This window comes from Tinamus guttatus, unplaced genomic scaffold, assembly GCF_059628265.1.
Source record: "Tinamus guttatus ecotype Peru unplaced genomic scaffold, ASM5962826v1 Tinamus_guttatus_pri_ptg000472l, whole genome shotgun sequence".
In the NCBI taxonomy this organism is placed as follows: domain Eukaryota; kingdom Metazoa; phylum Chordata; class Aves; order Tinamiformes; family Tinamidae; genus Tinamus; species Tinamus guttatus.
In genome coordinates, this window is record NW_028289006.1 from 2,473,787 (window position 1) to 2,492,104 (window position 18,318).

Sequence of the window (18,318 nt, forward strand, 5' to 3'; positions counted from 1 at the left end):
GGAGAATCCATACAAGAGGACTGCCTGGGCCAAATGGAGAAAAAGCAGCTTTGCAGAAAGGGTTCTAGGGGTTAAGATCAACCACCTATCAGGCTGCTTAACAATAGCATAGGTAGGAAGTTGAGGAAATATTATTCCTGTGTATGCTATCTGTGCAATATTACATCCAAATATTTTTGTGGGAATATAACCCACAAGAAAGATATCGACAACCTACAGCAAATCCATCAGGGATCCTTAAGATGCAGAGGCAGCTGGGGCACCTGGTGCAGGAGCAGCTAGGGAAGATGGGTCCCTTCAGCCTGGAGAAGACAGGGCTGTGAGGGGTGGGGGAATCTTACTACAGTGTTCAACTACTGAAAGACTGGGTTATGGGGATGAGGGAGTCAGAGGCAAAAGACACTTTCAAGCGAAGGAAATTCTGACTAGATAAAAGGGGAAAAATATTTCCTCATGACAATGGCTAAGTCCTTAAAAAGTACCCTAAAGAAGTTGTGGCATATCCTCCCATGGATATTTCTAAAACATGACTGGAAAGGGCCTTTAGCAAACAGATCTAACAGGACAACTCAAGTTGATCCTGCTTTGGGCAGAGGGCTCGGCTGGAGAAGTGGTCCCTTCCAGCTTGTTGTTATTATTATTTTAATGAAATGGTGATTCTGTGATCTCAGTCTCAGTGGTGGCACTAATGCTTTCAGTTGGTCGTATTCTCAAGAGAAAATTTTGTAGAAACTTGTGTTCATCTCCATACGCGTGCAACAAAACAAGAAGGCAAGCAATATCACAGAGGACAATACCATACATGATTTACAGTTCTGCAGAAAGGAAACTATTAGCCTTACTGTCTTGCTAGTATATAAGTATTCCTATTTGATAAATCTCATGCATTTGTTCAAAAATAAGTTATTCCATGGGAAAGGCATACCACATATTTGAAACTGAAGTGCATAAGGGGGCTTAATATCATTGGACCTCTTCAGATTTTTTTAAAATTGAACAGTCTGCATTTTCTAGTGACAGCAGAAGAATGTTTCTAAAATGCAGATTTCCACTTTGAACAGGTTCTTTTCACAGTGTGGGAAAACCATGTTATCATTAAATCCAATAATGACTAACTGTGATTTGATAGTAAATGTATTTAATTTAGGTGACTGGAGATGCTTTGTCAAGTAAAAGATATCGATCCTATAAAATCTCTGAGTATGTATTAATTTATTCATTCAACTGACTGTTGAAGATAACCACTACTAATTTTTATGTAAAACATTGATTTAGTCTTTTCCCTTAAAAAAGAAAAAAAAAAAAAGAAGAAGAGGATGTTCTGTCTGATATCCAGAGATCCCTTCCAATGGCAGAAGGAGTCTCTGGCTCTGCAAACCCAGGGACTGAGCTCCCCTGCTCAGTGTCGTGCTGTTTCCATCCATGTATATCTGTGTGCTGACAACAGAAGAGGTGCTCAGTGTTCCCAGCTCCACTCCTTTCTACCTCCTGCCCTCTCATACAGTCATACAGAGATTTTTTGCCACATCTTGAACTGCTCTGTGTTCTGCTAAAGCACAAAATGGGGACCAGATTTTTCTCTCTCTCTCTTTTTTTTTTTTTTTGGGGGGGGCGGGGTGTTTGCCTTTCTGTTGCTGTATTCTCTGCTGAGCACTCCATTTTCATTTTCACTTTAAAATCCAGAGTAGTCACTTTTTCATTGTTGTTTGAGGGATTTAGACTGCAAACAAGACCAGATAAGCAAAGTGGATCCTTTTCTGTAGTTACAGTTAATACCTATTACTCCTATTGATAATTATTTTAAAATGTGCTCTTTTCTAGTGAAACTGAAAAGAGAAGACTCTAAGAAACCATCTAAACTGAGATATGTCAGCAACTTGAACTGTATGGTAAAAAAAATTCTCTGAACTTTAGGAAAGGTACTTTGAGTTGATAGGTAGTTGATAGCAGGCAGATTTTTATTTATTCAGAAAAGGCAGGGAAAAGCATAAAATCATTCCAACCAGTGACTGTTTTGTTCTGTTTCTGGATCAGGTGTTTGACACTGATCCTTCAATTTGTTTGTTTTTGAATTTCCCACTGATTTACTGACCTGCTGTTGTATATCTGTGTAAATCACACTCCAGAAATCCTGATCTAGAGAAGATGGTCTTTTCAAAAACTGCCTCAGTAAGTCTGTTAGTAGTTTAAACAGAAAAAAAAAAGAAAAAAAAAGAAAAAAAATACTGAACAGTATTTTTAAAATGGTTTCGGTGGTTTTCCAGTATTCTTTATGGATGGCAATGCAGTGCAGGGCTAGACTGTAACATAATTCTTAGCGTATGATATACTAAAAGACATTAAAAATAAATAGTATAACCATTAATAAATACACTCTATATTCCAGTAATTGTGGAAGAATAGGTACAATCAGCTGATAAAATACAGTACAAAAAGCCTGTTTAAAGATAATATATTGCAGCACTTCCCATATGATGTTTCCAAATACTGTGCCACCTTCCTACTACTGGCCGATGTATTCTTTGTGGAGCAGCTTGAAGAAGATTGAATGGAATTGTAAAGAATATTAATGGCATGATAGGTAGAAGAATATTCTGTCATTTGATTTTATGAAATTTTCTAGATTCCATTTCTGGCCACTTGTACACCCCATTATACAAAAACCTGGAGGATGTAATAAATCACATTTTTGTCACTTTCTTATGTACTGGACAGGTGGAGAGGCTCAGAATACAAACTCTAAAGCATAGTTTCCATTTGAACTGATCACTGAACTCAATCTGAAGCTTCAGGAGAATAGAAAGTGTGAAGGATACCTCCTACTGCCGAATGTCTGAAGTCTGAGACATCCCTGTCAGCCTTATCTGATATAAATATCAGCCTTGAACTGATATGAACTGAAATGAACTTTGGTGAACCAGTGGATGGTGTGATAGAGGCTTAATACCAGCTTCTATGCCACTACTACTAAACAGCATGCAACTAGTTCTAGAAAAGTCATTTTACATGGTTGTTTTTTGGAACTTTTACAGGAATCAAATGTGTGGCTGAGGCTGCAAGGTATGATTGGAGTAAAGGATCCATCTGATGCAACACAAATTCAGTTTGAAAGAAGTCGATAATGACTCAGATCTGTGTCTGCAGCAGTATTCAGTTATATGAGCTACAGAGATTCAGAAATCTATCATTTCAAGCTGAAGGATATCAGGACTGATTAGCTTAACTACATGTTTAATAAGCTAGCCCTGTAGCGAGTCATTTTAAAAAATATATTTTTAATACAATTAATCAATTACAAACAAAAGAAATGGTAGGTAGATATAAAATAATCCTAAATAATCATAATCTACAATTTGAAGATTCACTGAAGAAGTGAATATTCATAAAGCAGTCTTAGGAAGGAATCACAGAATGGCTGAGGCTGAAAAGGACCTCTCAAAATTATCTACTTGATAAGGCTCCTATTTGTCCATTTCTGCAACCTTTTGAAGTCTACCTCTAAATGGCAGCACAACCCATTGGTGCATCACCCACTCCTCCCAGTTACCTATCATCGACAGACTTGCTGAGGGTACACTCTGTTCCTTCATTCAGGTTACTGAATAATAAGTTGAAAAAGTTTGGACCCACTGTTGACCCTTTGGTGTATATTGCTAGCTACTGGCATGCAGTTTTCAATCCACCTCACTGTCTGCTCACGCAGGCCATACTTCATCAACTTGCCTATAAGGATGTTATGGGGGACTCCATCACCTTGCCAGGGATTGAGGTCATGGTGACTAGCTTGTAGTTCCCTGGTACCTATTCTTGCCCTTTTGCAAAACTGAAATTACACTTGCTTTCTTCCAGTTCCCGGGCACCTTTCCTGCTTGCTATGACCTTTCAAGGATGATTGAGGGTAGCCTTGCAGTAATATCAGCCAGCTACCTCAACACTTTGGGATGTATCTCATGCCCCACAGGGGCCTATGGACTTGTGCTTGTCCGATTTGTTGAGATCCCTAATGCAAACCACCTCCACCAAAAGGAAAATCTGTCGCCCATCAGTCTTCGTTTCTGGTCTCCAGGGCAGGACTTAGCAATACAGACTGAGATAAAAGGACATTCACTAGCTCAGTTTTCTGATTCATTTAAAGAGAAAATTTTCTCATAGAAAAAAATACCTTAAAAGCCACATCATAAATACAATTACAAAAAAATATTTCTAAAGACAAGAGGATACTTTAAATAAAGACTTCTGTACTACATGGATTACTACATGCTTGTCAAATATTGAGTGATGTGTTGTATTCATTCCCTACAGTAACAGGTGAGAAAAAAATGTAACTTTGTACAGTTCAGAATTAGTTTTACAGTACAGAGCATTTTTGGTCCCTTGCTTTATCACTGCTGTAGAAAATATGGAAGATTAAGACATCCTTAAGTAGTAGACATTGTGTTACTCTAACTTTGTAGGAAAAAATATTCACATTCTTTCTTAGAGACCTAAAATTACTTTTTTTTTTTTCTTCCTTTCTCTGTTACTTAAGCAAAACAAAAATATTGAAACACAGGTGTATTAACTGAGATATAAGGTACCACATATGTAAACAATGCAAACATAAAATAGGATAAAGCCATAAAATGACAGGAAATTTCTGATACCAAGTATATGGAATGCATATGCATGTATTCAATACTGAACTGTTCAGGAGATGTATAATTGGATGCTGAGTTTAGTTTGACCTAGGCTTGCAGTTCCTGTGGTAAAAAAGTATAAAACAGTAAGTTATGTCTGAACTAATCATTCTGAACTAATCATTACAGTCTGAAATGATCATTCTATTTCTAATCACAAGATTATTTGCATTTTAGTAAATAGACTGCAAAATGACCACATGAAAACTTTCCATATATATGTATTTTCTTTCTCCTCAGAGATCCTACAGCCCTTCCAGTGAAAAAGTGGGTGGCTCTTAAAAGAGCCTTTGGGTTAAAATAGACGGTCCAGGACGCTCTACTTGGAGCTGGTGTACTTGGTGACAGCCTTGGTGCCCTCGGAGACGGCGTGCTTGGCCAGCTCGCCGGGCAGCAGCAGCCGCACGGCCGTCTGGATCTCCCGCGACGTGATGGTGGAGCGCTTGTTGTAGTGCGCCAGGCGCGACGCCTCGCCGGCGATGCGCTCGAAGATGTCGTTCACGAAGGAGTTCATGATGCCCATGGCCTTGGACGAGATGCCCGTGTCCGGGTGCACCTGCTTCAGCACTTTGTACACGTAGATGGAGTAGCTCTCCTTGCGGCTCTTCTTGCGCTTCTTGTCGCCCTTCTTCTGCGTCTTGGTCACCGCCTTCTTGGAGCCCTTCTTGGGGGCCGGTGCGGACTTAGCCGGCTCAGGCATGGCGAGCTGCCTCTCACACGACTCAGCGGGATGCAGCGCAGACTGGAGCAATGCAGCGAAAGCGGCGCCGCGCGCCTCTCTTTATAGCCGCCCTATGCAAATGAGCAGCATTCAGCCCGCAGGCTGCCATTGGCCCGCGGTGGGAGGGGCGTCACAAAGGCCCTCTCGGCGCTCCGCACTGGTCGTAGCCCGATCCGCCTTCCCATTGGCTGCCCGGACAAGGCCTCCCTCTCGGCCTATAGCGTCGCGGGCCTCGGCGCGACATAGGTGAGCGGCGCGGGCTGGTGATTCCGCTCCGCGCGCGCTGAACCGGGAAGCGGCGACGGCGGCAGCAGCAGCAGCAGCAGCAGCAGCAGCAGTATGTCCGGCCGCGGGAAGCAGGGCGGGAAGGCGCGCGCCAAGGCCAAGTCGCGCTCGTCGCGGGCCGGGCTGCAGTTCCCCGTGGGCCGCGTGCACCGGCTGCTGCGCAAGGGCAACTACGCGGAGCGCGTGGGCGCCGGCGCGCCCGTGTACCTGGCGGCCGTGCTGGAGTACCTGACGGCCGAGATCCTGGAGCTGGCGGGCAACGCGGCGCGCGACAACAAGAAGACGCGCATCATCCCGCGCCACCTGCAGCTGGCCATCCGCAACGACGAGGAGCTCAACAAGCTGCTGGGCAAGGTGACCATCGCGCAGGGCGGCGTGCTGCCCAACATCCAGGCCGTGCTGCTGCCCAAGAAGACCGACAGCCACAAGGCCAAGTGAATACAACTTCAGGACTTTTTTTTTCCTCCCCTTCTTTTGAGAAACATAATCCAAAGGTTCTTTTCAGAGCCGCCCACAATGTTCATAAAAGAGCTTAGTTACCAATATTATATTTGTACAAAGGCATATAAATTACTCAACGAATCAATGCATTCTGATTTTTAATACGTTTTATTATCGCAAGTTCTGGGTTTGGGAAAGCAGCATTGTTTGCTACTTCTATCGTTGAAAGAAAACCGTGGCAGAATATTCAACCAAAGAAAGTTCCTCCTGGTATGTAATAACGACACGTTCAGTTCTCGAACCAGGGAACACTGCAGCAACGGGTTTCGGCGGGAGCTTCCCTCTCCGCCCCCGCCCCTTGCCCTTCCCTCCGCTTTCGCGTTTCTCTTCCGTACGAGTCAGAATCTGCACGGAGATGCAAGGCGTGATCTTCTTCGGGGGGGGAGGGTGCGGGGAGCAGGGGCAGTGGGCTGGGCTCTCCTCTGGCCAATCCTTAGTCAGGGCGGGCTTTTTCAATACCTCTTTCTTTTTCAAGAGGAACAAAAGGATGGAAGAGCTCAGGGACGTTTCCTGAACAGTAAGTTTCTCCCCCCCCCCGCCCCCCCCCCCCTCCGCCGCGCCACGAATAGACAAAAGCATTTAAAGGCAACACCATAGAAAAACAATGGATTATACATGGCTCAGTAGTAGCGTGCCTAACAATTGCATTACTTTTGTTACAAAATATATTTAAAAAGTTACATCCGATTTTTATCAAATCAATATTATAAAAGGTTTCGTCTTGGTAAAGTCAAACCAATTACTCCATAATGATACAAATAGATACACTTCCCTAAAACTGCCGCGCTATCCCGTACAAATAAGTTTTTTGTTTCAATACTCGCAGGGGAAAACAAAACAAAAAACAGAAAAATTAGTTTAACCTCGGACGACTTACGAATTACTGGATCCTTGCTGCAGATCTGCAGGTTACTGCTGACTTTGGCGCCTCAGCTCCATTAGGGATAGTGTGGGTGGCTCTTAAAAGAGCCGTTGGATAGCAAAATATGTAGAGCAGGACTCCTCCAGTATCATTTACTTCTTCTTGGGCGCTGCCTTTTTCGCCTTCGCTGCTTTGGGCTTGGTCGCCTTGGGCTTGGCAGCCTTGGGCTTCACCGCTTTCGCCTTGGCCGGGCTCTTCGCTGCCTTCTTGGGGCGCCCAGCCTTGGCTGCCTTCTTGGGGCTCTTGGCTGCTTTCTTGGCCGCGGCAGCCGCCGGCTTCTTCGCCTTCTTGGGGCTCTTCTTCACCGCCGCCGCCTTCTTGGGCTTCTTGGCGGCGCTCGCGGGCTTCTTGGCCGCCGCCTTCTTGGGCTTGGCTGCCGCCGCCGCGCGCTTCTTCGGCGCTTTCTCTTTGGTCTCGCCGGGCTTCTTGTTTAGCCGGAAAGAGCCGGAGGCGCCGGTGCCCTTGGTCTGCACCAGGGTGCCCTTGTTGACGAGGCTCTTGAGCCCCAGCTTGATGCGGCTGTTATTCTTCTCCACGTCGTAGCCGCCGGCCGCCAGCGCCTTCTTGAGCGCGGCCAGCGAGAGCCCCTTGCGCTCCTTGGAGGCGGACACGGCCTTGGTGATGAGCTCGGTGACGCTGGGGCCCGAAGCCTTGCGGGCTTTGGAGCCGCCCGCCGCCTTCTTGGGTTTCTTGGCGGCGGCCTTGGCGGGCGCGGGCGCATCGGGCGCGGCGGCGGGAGCGGTCTCGGACATCGCGGCAGGCGTCCTCTGCGGAGCAGGCGAACACAATTGGGCTGGCGCGGGTCAGATGCTCGTATTTTTAGCGAGGAGCCGCGCGGTGATTGGTGCGTTGCAGAGCCCGCCCCGCGGCACGGCCGGGGAGCCCTTCGGTGTGCTCGATTTGTGTTTCTTTGGACTAACAAAAGTGTGTTTTCCTCCTGATTTCTACCACCAAATCGCTCCGTTTCCCCGGTGAGGGAAGAGAAGACAAGGTACTTGCGATCGGTAGAGTTTCTAGTGTCAGACACGCGAGCTGGGTTAAAAGAGAGGCGATAAATCCCGTGTGCTGCTGCCGGAGAGACCTCTGAGGAGAGAAACTTTTGTTTTTCCTTGCAAATTAAAAATTTCCTTTCGACTAAAATGTTACAGCAGCGACCAAATTTGATTCTGTAGAGGGTTTTCTTCTAATCAAAGTTGAAATCTGGTAATTTAAACGTATTTTGACAATTTAATTTGGTTTTGAAGAAGAGGAAGTAACACAAACTCCTCTCTCAGCTCTGAATATGGATTAAGAACCGGTTCCTTTGACCATGTGTTTTACCTCCTAAAACACTAAAGTCTATTGAAATAGTGTCTCATACAGCCTCCTATTACTCATAGTATAAAGCCATAAACTATTTGTTAATGTCTGGGAATTCATTAAGATGTGATTGTTTTATTTCGTCTTCCTGGAATTTCAGCAGAAGGGATGCAAGCTAATCCTATTGCCCTACGTGCTTTTTTCTTTTGTTTCTTTTTACTGTGAATTTCTTTATCAATTATTAGCTAAATCAAGCAATCTGTTTTTCGTGTAGGATTTTTATTTCAGCAATACTGCCAGTTGACAAGTTACATTGCAGTACAACAGTTTTGTAAAAGAAACTAACCTCCTAGGCTACTGGTGATATTTACTGAAATTATGTCTTTGTCTTTCCAGGTTTTTAGGATCTAATGTAGCAGTCATATAACTATGCTCTTACTGCCTAGAAAGTATTTATTAGCTTCTGTGTGTTTTCTCTAATAATATCAGATTTTAAAACCACATTCCGCTATTTTTTAATAATACCTCACACAGTAAATCTGCACAAAGATTTACCTGCAGCCAGTTCTGAATCTTTCTGGTTAATAATTTATATATATGTGTGTATATACATATACATACACACATATATGTATATATATATGTAATGCATTTCCTTAAGCATTTTAGGCACATCATAGAACAGAGGAACAATTTTCAGGACAACTGGAGCTCTTTGTGATTGCCTGAGTTTAACTAGGTAGGCCACAGTGTGTTCGTAGAGAACCAAGAAGAATGCAATCAATATTGACATCTGGTTAAAGATGATGCAATATGCTGTAGAGAATAGAGTCCTGGAGTAAAGATTTAATGAATTTTTACCTGAATGTGACCAAATATGATTTCCATTGTCTTTTCTAGTTACTTAAGAATCACACATCTTTCTACTGTGGCCTTGTCCTCCTTGTCCTCCCATTTTCTTTGACACCATGAGGCATACATTATAATGTAAACACAGTACAAGCAATACTGACAGGATACTAGCAATACTAATTTCAGATTATAGGAATATTCACTTTTAGGAAAGTATATTTTTTGTCTCATTTTTTCATTTCAGATTATTGTTTTTATCAATATTACAGATGTATATAATGTGAAAATCTCTTTTAGCTACTGTATAATTGGGCTCAGAGGGTATGAAGCTGAGTAAAAAATAATAAAACAAAAAAACTGCAACCTTCACTTAGCAGGGAAAAATATAATACAGCAGTTTGCAGAAAAGGGTGATGCTCAGCTCTGTAATACTTCAACATTAAGATGATTGAGAGATGAGCTAATCAAATTGGAACATTTTAAGGGGTCGTTTTTAAAAACTGTATAACACAAGATAAGCATATAGGTGTGAAATAAGATAGATTAGATGTTGGATTGAAGATATACTTTTATGAATCAGCAAAACTGAAAGTATAATAATAATAATATATTTATATCTATATTTACATATATATCTTACATCCTATTTTCATTCTTAAATCAATTAATGGAACTTTCCAGAGACTTCATTTAATACTGAAATAGGCTAATAACATTAGGAGATGGTATTTACCCAGGTACAATGGCTTCATAGTACCTCAAGTTGAAGGGGGACGTAGAGATACATATCAGCAACATGAAAATTATTCCTACCTACTCTTGTTATTTCAGACTTTAAAATAGTGTCAATTAATATTTGCTGGTGGCTGAAATTAAGGTAGCTAAAATAGTCGCCATCCTAGTTGTTTGCCTTGCTTTTCTCCCAGAGGCTGCTACACTCTCTGCTTCCCCAGCCAGTGAGAGCTTCTAGCATATACAAAGCTACTAGCTTTAAATCTACAACAGCTATAACCAGCCATCTAAAATAAATTAAAGAAACCCCAAAAGCCCCCGTAGTCAAGGAGAAGCTGTTTTGTCCTTTCATTGCATCAAAGAAAGAAAATAACTTCGGCAGTGCAGAATGGCTACTTGAAACCTATGTGTTCTTTCCTATTTGGAAGAAATGTATGCAGAACCAAAATTTAGGAAAGTTAATGTGCATTTTGGCACTTTTACCAAGGGACTGCCACACAGTCAGAGCAGACAGATTAGAAGGAGATGAAAGATGCAGTCAGGCAAGAAGCAAGAAAGAGTTTCAACTCCAGGTGAGCAAGTGAGGAAAGTGAATATTCCAGTTTTAAGTAAATGATATTGGGGAAAGACCCTAACAAAAAGGTCAGCACATAGACACTAGCAAGTAGTATGGCCTTCCTAATAAGGCAGCTGAAGGGAAGCAGACTACCATTCACTGGAGAAGGAGAAAGAGCATGACTTTAGGTTCTCCAGAGAACTTTTAAGAGGACATCATTGTAACAACGACTACATTTGAGTGACTTCAAGACTCCTCACCTTGTGGGCAGCCTAGCAGGCCGTACTATGTCCAAACCTGCACAAGATCATAATCCAAACTCTTCAAGTAACTCCAATCCATATACCCATCTCTGTTCATCTTCTGTAGGCATTTATTAAGGCCTCATGGCAAAATCAAGGTGACGTATGAACCACAGCCAATGGAAGGTTGTGCACCTGAGAGGTATCAAACATTCCCATCTGCAGCTTAGAACCTGCCAGTACCTGTTCTCCAGAAAACAAGCTCCAGGTTATATTTAGATACATTTCTAATAATGAGAGGTAACATTGCAGTTGTTCTTTTCAAGCAATTTTCTTAGGAGGCACTAGCATGAGAACTGGCCACACTGTCATGATTAATGGGCTGCTCTGCCTGCAGCAGCTAGGTCCAGGAGTTGGTCTTTCTGAGACAGATGAAGGAGTTGGAGTTGACGTGTGTGCACAGGATGACTCCTGTCCTTCCTCCCAGTACAAGTTCCAGAGAGATTTTTGTGAATCGTTTTACGATGCTGCTGTCTTGTGTATATGTGCTCCCAGGGAGTAAAGTATAAATACTCCCTGCAACAGGTATTACACTCATACGGCAGTATTACACCCATGCTTTATTTGTCCTCATCCTTCATCCAAGTTACAATGTAATAACCTCTCTGATCAAACCAGCCGGCACAGTTTAACTGCTTTTAAACCTTAGCTACGCAATTTTAAAATGGTACCTACCAAACTACAAACTCATTGCAGTTCAGCAAGGTAGTCTCTGCCTACATAATACTAATGTTGCTGCTGATGCTTTTGTTAATGCTTTTAAGCTTAACAAGGCCACATAAGGCCTATTTAAGCTAGAGTGTGGTTAAACACCTATAGTGCGCAGCATATATAGGGTAGGGCCCTGGATGACTGTCATCATAGACTCAACCTCCTGGAATGCTGCACCCTCCTCCCTGTATTCTTGGTTAATGGTTTGGGCACTTAGTATATCATAGTGTACTGTGTTGCATCATTTGGGAAATGAAATATATATATATATATATATATGTAGTCCAAAACCAGGATATGGCAATATTTAGGAGATTGTGAAGGATGTCTTCCATGAGTCCTCCTCTATTCCACTCACACTTAATAATAATAAATAACATCAAGAAACGGTACTGCCACAGCTTCTCCATCAACATTGAGGCCTGGCTGCTCAGACAAATGAGCAGCCCACACAGAGCAATGCTGAGAAACTTGCTTTGCATCCAGTTACTCCTGCATACTTCCTGTCCTCCACCCTTTCCCAGTTGTGTGCTGGTGCTCCAAGTTAACTCTATCATGTGCAGAGCTGGTCTTGGTAGATAGCAGCCTGATATGTGCCTCTCACCCCAGTTAGAGCCACATTTACCCCTGTGGAGGCACAAAGTGCAGACGTAGCTGATTCACAGCTTGCCATGTGACTGGTCACCAGGTATATTTGTGTTACGAGGTGACCCATTCTTGCTATCGAGCCAGTAATGATGGCAGCTAAGCACCATGAAGGCTGGACATCCACTGTCTCTGAGAGCCATAATGCTCTGGCAGGTATGTGAGGTGTGTTCCCATTAAGTGATGCTGCTTTGCCCGATTTCCTTATTGCTGTGGGGGTGATATCTAGTTCTAGGTAATATTGTTTGCATTACTCTTCCAGAGCAGGAGCATCACAAGGTAGTATGGGAGCCAACACTATTACCTGCTTGACTTAGAATCATAGAATTGTTAAGGTTGGAGGGACCTCTAGAGATCATCTAGTCCAACCCCCCTGCACTTAGGGTCACCTGCAGCATGTGGCACAGGACTGCATCCAAGCGGGTTTTGAAAATCTCCAGAGAAGGAGACTCCACATCTTGGCAACCTGTTCCAGTGCCTCTGTCACCCTCACTGTTAAGAAATTTTCCTTAAGTTCCTGTGGAACTTTTGTTGCTTCAGTTTGTGGCCGTTTCCTCCTGTCCCATCGCTGGCCACCACTGAAAAGAGGCCAGCACCAGCCTCCTCACTCCCTCCCCTGAGGTATTTATATACACTGATCAGGTCTCCTCTCAGCCTGCTCCAGGCTGAACAGGCCCATCTCCCTCAGTCTCTCCTCACAGGGCAGATGGTCCAGTCTCCTGATCATCCTTGTAACCCAGCGCTGGACTCTCTCCAGCAGCTCCACATCCCTCTTGTACTGTGGAGCCCAGAACTGGACACAATACTCTAGATGTGGCCTCACCAGGGCTGAGTAGAGGGGCAGGATCACCTCCCTCGACCTGCTGGAGACGCTCTTCTTAATGCACCCCAGGATCCCTTTGACCTTCTTGGCCACGAGGGCACACTGCTGCCTCATGGTCAACTTATCATCCACCATGACACCCAGGTCCCTCTCTGCAGAGCTGCTCTCCAAAAGGTCAGTCCCCAGCCTGTCCTGGTGTCTGGTGTTATTCCTCCCCAGGTGCAGGACCTTGCACTTGGCCTTGTTGCATTGCATGAGGTTTGTCACTTCCCAGTTGTCCAGTCTGTCCAGGTCCCTCTGGATGGCAGTGCAGCCCTCAGGGGTATCGGCTACTCCTCCCATTTTCGTATCATCAGCAAACTTGCTGAGGGAGCACTCTGTGCCTTCATCTAGGTCATTGATGAATAAGTTGAACAGGACTGGACCAAGGACTAACACTTCCCACAGAAGAAACCAAAAAGCTTTTGAAGAGGCATTCAGTGTGGAAGGATGTTGAGTGTGGTTTTCATAGCTCAGGCTCTGGCTTGTAGTTTTTGCAGCTACATGCACCTACATACATGTTCTGAGACAACACCACCTCTGGTTAGGAGGTAATTCAGCCTTAAAGGAACACTGCAAGGGCTGGCTGGCCCCAGGATTTCCCCATGATATATAAATAAGGCCTGTCATCCAGCACTTCTGTGATCAGACAGTGTAAAAAGTCATCAATTTGGCTTCACAGATTGATGAGAATATATATGTAGAGTGTGGGTACATTCAGGAAGAAGGCCTGTTTTTTTTAATATTTAATGTATTATACCTGCAACCTGAATCATCTGAACTGGTCCCAGAAAGAAGGATTGGTGTCCATGCAAGTGTAAGAATTTTATATCTTAGTATCCCTGACATAAATGTCTGATTTTGACACTGAAAAAGCAATGAAATTTTGGTTGGGTGTGTGAAGTAAGGAGTGGAATAGCAAGCTTTACTTGTGTATGCTGTTTGAGGTCAAAACTTGGATGTAACTTCTTACATCTAATTGTTTAATTAGTAAAATCAAAGTGCAAGACCGACACTGAACAGCTAATGAAGGAGATAAGCATGTCTCCAGGTGTACAAAGGTGGGAAGAGAAACCTGTTAGAATTTCAAATTCACCTGAACTGTGTTAGGAGGTACCTGTGAGAATGGAAACTTTGCAGTCCTAAACTCCCAAGGGCAAAAAGGATGTTGAAAAAAGGGACTGCTGATCACTAAGGTAATCTCTTGAGTAATTCTGGTATTAATTGTCCAGATCTAATGCATGGTCATTTTAATAAGCATCTTCCTTGAACAAAAACAAAAAACAGACAAAACAAACTGAAAAGTTGTACCAAAATACCTAACTGGAGATAAAAATGTAATCCCCTTGCATTTGCTTTATTAATTACTTAGAAGAAAAGAGTTAGCATTTTTGGGTGCAAAGAGATTATTTTCAGGGATTATCTTGGTGAGCCATGTCACTGGATAAAGACTGGAATATTTGCTTGCACTTGATACTGAGGAGGGAAAATATAGGTTCTTATATTTTAAAACAATTAGTTCTTTAGGTTTTGTTTCATTTTATAATATGTGATTATTTTCTTAACATGGCGATTATTGAGAGCGATCTTAACTCTTTTTTCTTTTTTTTTTCTCCACCTTCTTCTCCCTGGGGTGCTTCTGCCGCCTGGTTATATCCTTTTCAGTTTTGAAGCAGACATGCTGAATTAAATTAATACTATGGTAAAGAAGGCACACAGGCCACAAACCTTGGGCACAGCAGAGCATCCCTGTCCTTAATCTAGGGACTTCAGCAAGAATCCAAAGGGAGGAGAAGCGAATGGCCAGTACGATTTGGGGAGACCTTGAGATTCTGCTGCCCCTTATACTGGATTCTGGATAGAGACTTAAGATCATGACATGGTAAGAACAGTTTCACTGATTTACATCAAACATGCATCTAGACAAACATTCTGTTCGTGACAGTAGGTACTGAAAAAGAACATAACAACAAGGCAGTAACTGATATCACATCAAAATGATCCCTGAGACCCTAGTGACTGGTAGGCCAGCAACCCCTGAATCAGAAAGTATGTTTTTGATCAGAAGAGCCTTGAATGCATTTCTCTCATCCTTGTTTATTGACTGCTTTCTTGGAGCATAACACTTATTTCCCATGCTTTAGCATATATCTTCATCTCAACGCAGGAAGAATGGAGGCAGGAGATGGGCAATTGAATAATGGGCCCATGTGTTACATAGAGTATACTCTTCCTCAAAGAGAATGTCATCTATATTCATCTATATTCAGTCAAGTATGCTCGGTGTGTGTGCACATACAAATGCATATGCAGAACAGAACTGGAAAATATGCTTTCAATAGGGCAGATAAAGTGGGACAAGGTGACAATCAGCATATGGGGGGAGCTGAAAATCCTTCCTGCAGACAGAGAGCTCAAAATATATCTGAAGGGAGGGATTTTGAAAGCATTCAACAGAACAGAGGAAAAGAAATCTGGAGTCTTCAGAGCCAGACAAAGATATTCCTGGATAAAATATCTCAGCTGAAAGATGCTGGGAAGGATGACTTCATCACTATATTTTTAGATCATATCATTCAAACGGACCTTCCCTTCTGGAGTCGCAGTGGCTGAGGCAGCACCAAATGCTACAGTCAGTGAGACAAAGGCTTTCCAGAGTTCACAAAGATGTCCCTGAGCCATTCATCTTGAAGGGCTCCCCTCTGCCTCTGCGTGGAGAAGGATGTGCGGGTCAGGCCATGGTGATCACAGAAACACACTCTGTGCTGGAATTATGCTAATATCATAGTGCCAGCAGGCCGCTAAAAGGAGCGTTGTGAGAACAGCCACCAGGACCTGAGGTATAGCATGGCTGCTTGGTTTTCAGAGTCACAACGTTGAACTATAACAGCAATGATGATGTTGTCACATGCAATACGCACTCATGAAAGGGAAACATAATGCGTGAAAGAAGTAAGGCCTGTCCACCGAGAATGATGTCAGGTCTTTGAATGCATAGGGATATCATGTACACAATTGAAGTGTCCAGTTTTGTTGTGCACTTGTATGTGACTAATTTTAGTCCAATTAGCAACAGTGGTCTGAATGGATATGATTTTAGAGTGTGACCAAGGCACATGGGAGTTGATATGAAGCAACACTTCAGATTCAGAATAGATTTCTTGTTTTTTTCTCTGAATCTATGCTGGTAAAGCCCATGGCACAGTCTGAGAGTCTTCATAGTGAACTTCCAGAAGCAGTACAGTTGTTTAGAAAGGGCTTTCTTGATGTTCTTGTTAGCAGAAAGCTTGGAGGTGACCTCTCGCATCTTAAATTTACCAGCCATTTCTCAGTGCTACTACCACTATGTTATTTTGACATAGCCTCAGAAGTACTGAGACATGGCTAGTATAACCTTAGCAGCAGTAACATTCAACAAGTCATGCATGCTGTAGGTGTTTTGGAGAGTGGCTAGTTTGAGTCTTTAAGAAAAATGGATCAAGTGTATGACTGTCCAGTGATAAGGTAAGTACTTCTTCCCCATCTGGATTTTTTTTGTTGTCTCTTATATGCACCTGAAATTCTTTACAGCCTCTTCTATGTCAGTATGCTGTAACAAAGCCACTGATATAGAAAGAAAAAAAATCTGTGATATAGACATATCAGAATAAACAATAGAAAGCTTTGCTGAGCATACAGCAAATGGTGGTGGAACAGATGTCAGTCTCACAGCTGGTGCTGGGCTCTTCACAGGGTGTTGTGAATGCAATATGGTAGAGGACCCGAAGCCTGGAAATAGCTATAGGAGTAGCTATAGGTGGTCATCTCCAGTTCCAGAGAGCTGTGTACATAGGACCTCCGCGAGCTGCTAGAACATGGAGAATACTGCCACACAATGAAACTCCAGAGAGTTGCTGAGATATTTGTTGTTAGCATTACCCCATTCAAAGATTTATTACATGCTGCATTCACTTACGAAGTGAGGAAGAACCTGGGGCTGGATTTTGAGATCTGCAGGGACACCAAACCGAAACCGTCATTACGAGATGAACTAGGTGAAGCATGGTGAACATTTAGCCAGGCTTAGGACAGTTGATCCTATCTTACAAAACTGAGGCTAGTTGGTATTAGTACTAATCAAAATTCATAATATATATGGAAGAATTTTAAACTTCATCTTGGTTACATGTAGATGAAAACATACTGCTTTCACACAGTTCATTGCCACACACCCACTTGTCATATTCCTGGCTTAGCAAGTGCTCTTGTAAAACAGGTCATGTAAAAGAAGAATGAGAGAAAATATAATCCATTACACATGGATCAACATAAGCAGTTGTTTGTTGCAACAAAAACATCATGCAGCTTTGGAAGACATGAAAGTAATGTCCCATAATTACATTAATATTTGACCTAATTTTTAAGTCTTTTGGCAACACACAGCATGGGGAAAGTTGACCCCTGGAGATGTTATTAGTGAGACATGAAAACAGGCTTTAAATACACATTTCTACACAAAGAAAAATTGGCTGAAGATGAGACTCCACCAGGGGTGTCTTCATCTACTCTCTTTGTTGCTCATTTGTGTGATTTTGAAAAATAAGCATAAAAAGGTATACAAATACTTTAAAAATATTAGTTCTGCAAAATGACAAAAATAGCAAAATAAGGTGATAAAAGCAGTAATGGAGCAGAAAGATAAAATAACAAGCAAACTAATGATGAATAAAAAATGTAATGATTAATATTATGCATACAATCTTACTTTGCAAATAAAAAAAAGAAATCCAAAACAAAGAAATACCAACGTTTAAATGTAATGTAAAATTAAAATATTAGATAACAAAATATCTCAGAGATAAAGATACCTTAGAATATATAGGCCTGTATTACAGCAGAATACATCTGGATGTTCAAGTGCATAGGAAAAGAAAGTATGAATAATGATAATAAACATAATAATAAATAAAAACAACAACAACAAAAAAAACAACTCAAGGAAATAGAAAGCCTACACTTCAGCAGTTAGAGTTTCTATACTCTACCAGGTATTCCATCCCCAAAATTATTGGATAAAAGGCTAGAATTCTCCGTTCAATGCTACTCTGAAAGTAAAGCAGGAGAAAATAGACAAGCTTGTAAATCCATATTTGATACCTCCCAGGACAAAAGAAAAGAAAATGGCATATTCTCAAGTAGTTTAGAACATGAAAAAAAAAGAAAAGAAAAAGAAAAAGAAAAACATGCGGAAAAAGCTTTTTGAAGGTATATGACA

At 42.4% G+C, this 18,318-nt stretch overlaps 3 protein-coding genes across 3 annotated transcripts; 1 reads left to right on the forward strand and 2 right to left on the reverse strand.

The window, feature by feature from the left end:
* Positions 1 to 4,944: 4,944 nt before the first annotated feature.
* LOC104564427 (histone H2B 1/2/3/4/6) lies at positions 4,945 to 5,397 on the reverse strand. The gene has a single exon (XM_010211068.2). It carries the CDS (start codon positions 5,374 to 5,376, stop codon positions 4,996 to 4,998), a length of 381 nt encoding a protein of 126 aa, XP_010209370.2. The 5' UTR covers positions 5,377 to 5,397; the 3' UTR covers positions 4,945 to 4,995.
* A 308-nt stretch (positions 5,398 to 5,705) lies between these two features.
* On the forward strand, positions 5,706 to 6,120 carry LOC104564438 (histone H2A-IV). Its single transcript, XM_010211080.2, has one exon. The coding sequence runs from the start codon at positions 5,737 to 5,739 to the stop codon at positions 6,118 to 6,120; it is 384 nt and encodes a 127-aa protein (XP_010209382.2). The 5' UTR covers positions 5,706 to 5,736.
* A 1,013-nt stretch (positions 6,121 to 7,133) lies between these two features.
* LOC104564405 (histone H1.01) lies at positions 7,134 to 7,877 on the reverse strand. Its single transcript, XM_010211046.2, has one exon. It carries the CDS (start codon positions 7,855 to 7,857, stop codon positions 7,198 to 7,200), a length of 660 nt encoding a protein of 219 aa, XP_010209348.2. The 5' UTR covers positions 7,858 to 7,877; the 3' UTR covers positions 7,134 to 7,197.
* Positions 7,878 to 18,318: the final 10,441 nt, after the last annotated feature.

Bases quoted from the DNA above. Each gene is read 5' to 3' on its own strand.
- LOC104564405 (XM_010211046.2), bottom strand. From the start codon at position 7,857: ATGTCCGAGACCGCTCCCGCCGCCGCGCCCGATGCGCCCGCGCCCGCC.
- LOC104564438 (XM_010211080.2), top strand. From the start codon at position 5,737: ATGTCCGGCCGCGGGAAGCAGGGCGGGAAGGCGCGCGCCAAGGCCAAG.
- LOC104564427 (XM_010211068.2), bottom strand. From the start codon at position 5,376: ATGCCTGAGCCGGCTAAGTCCGCACCGGCCCCCAAGAAGGGCTCCAAG.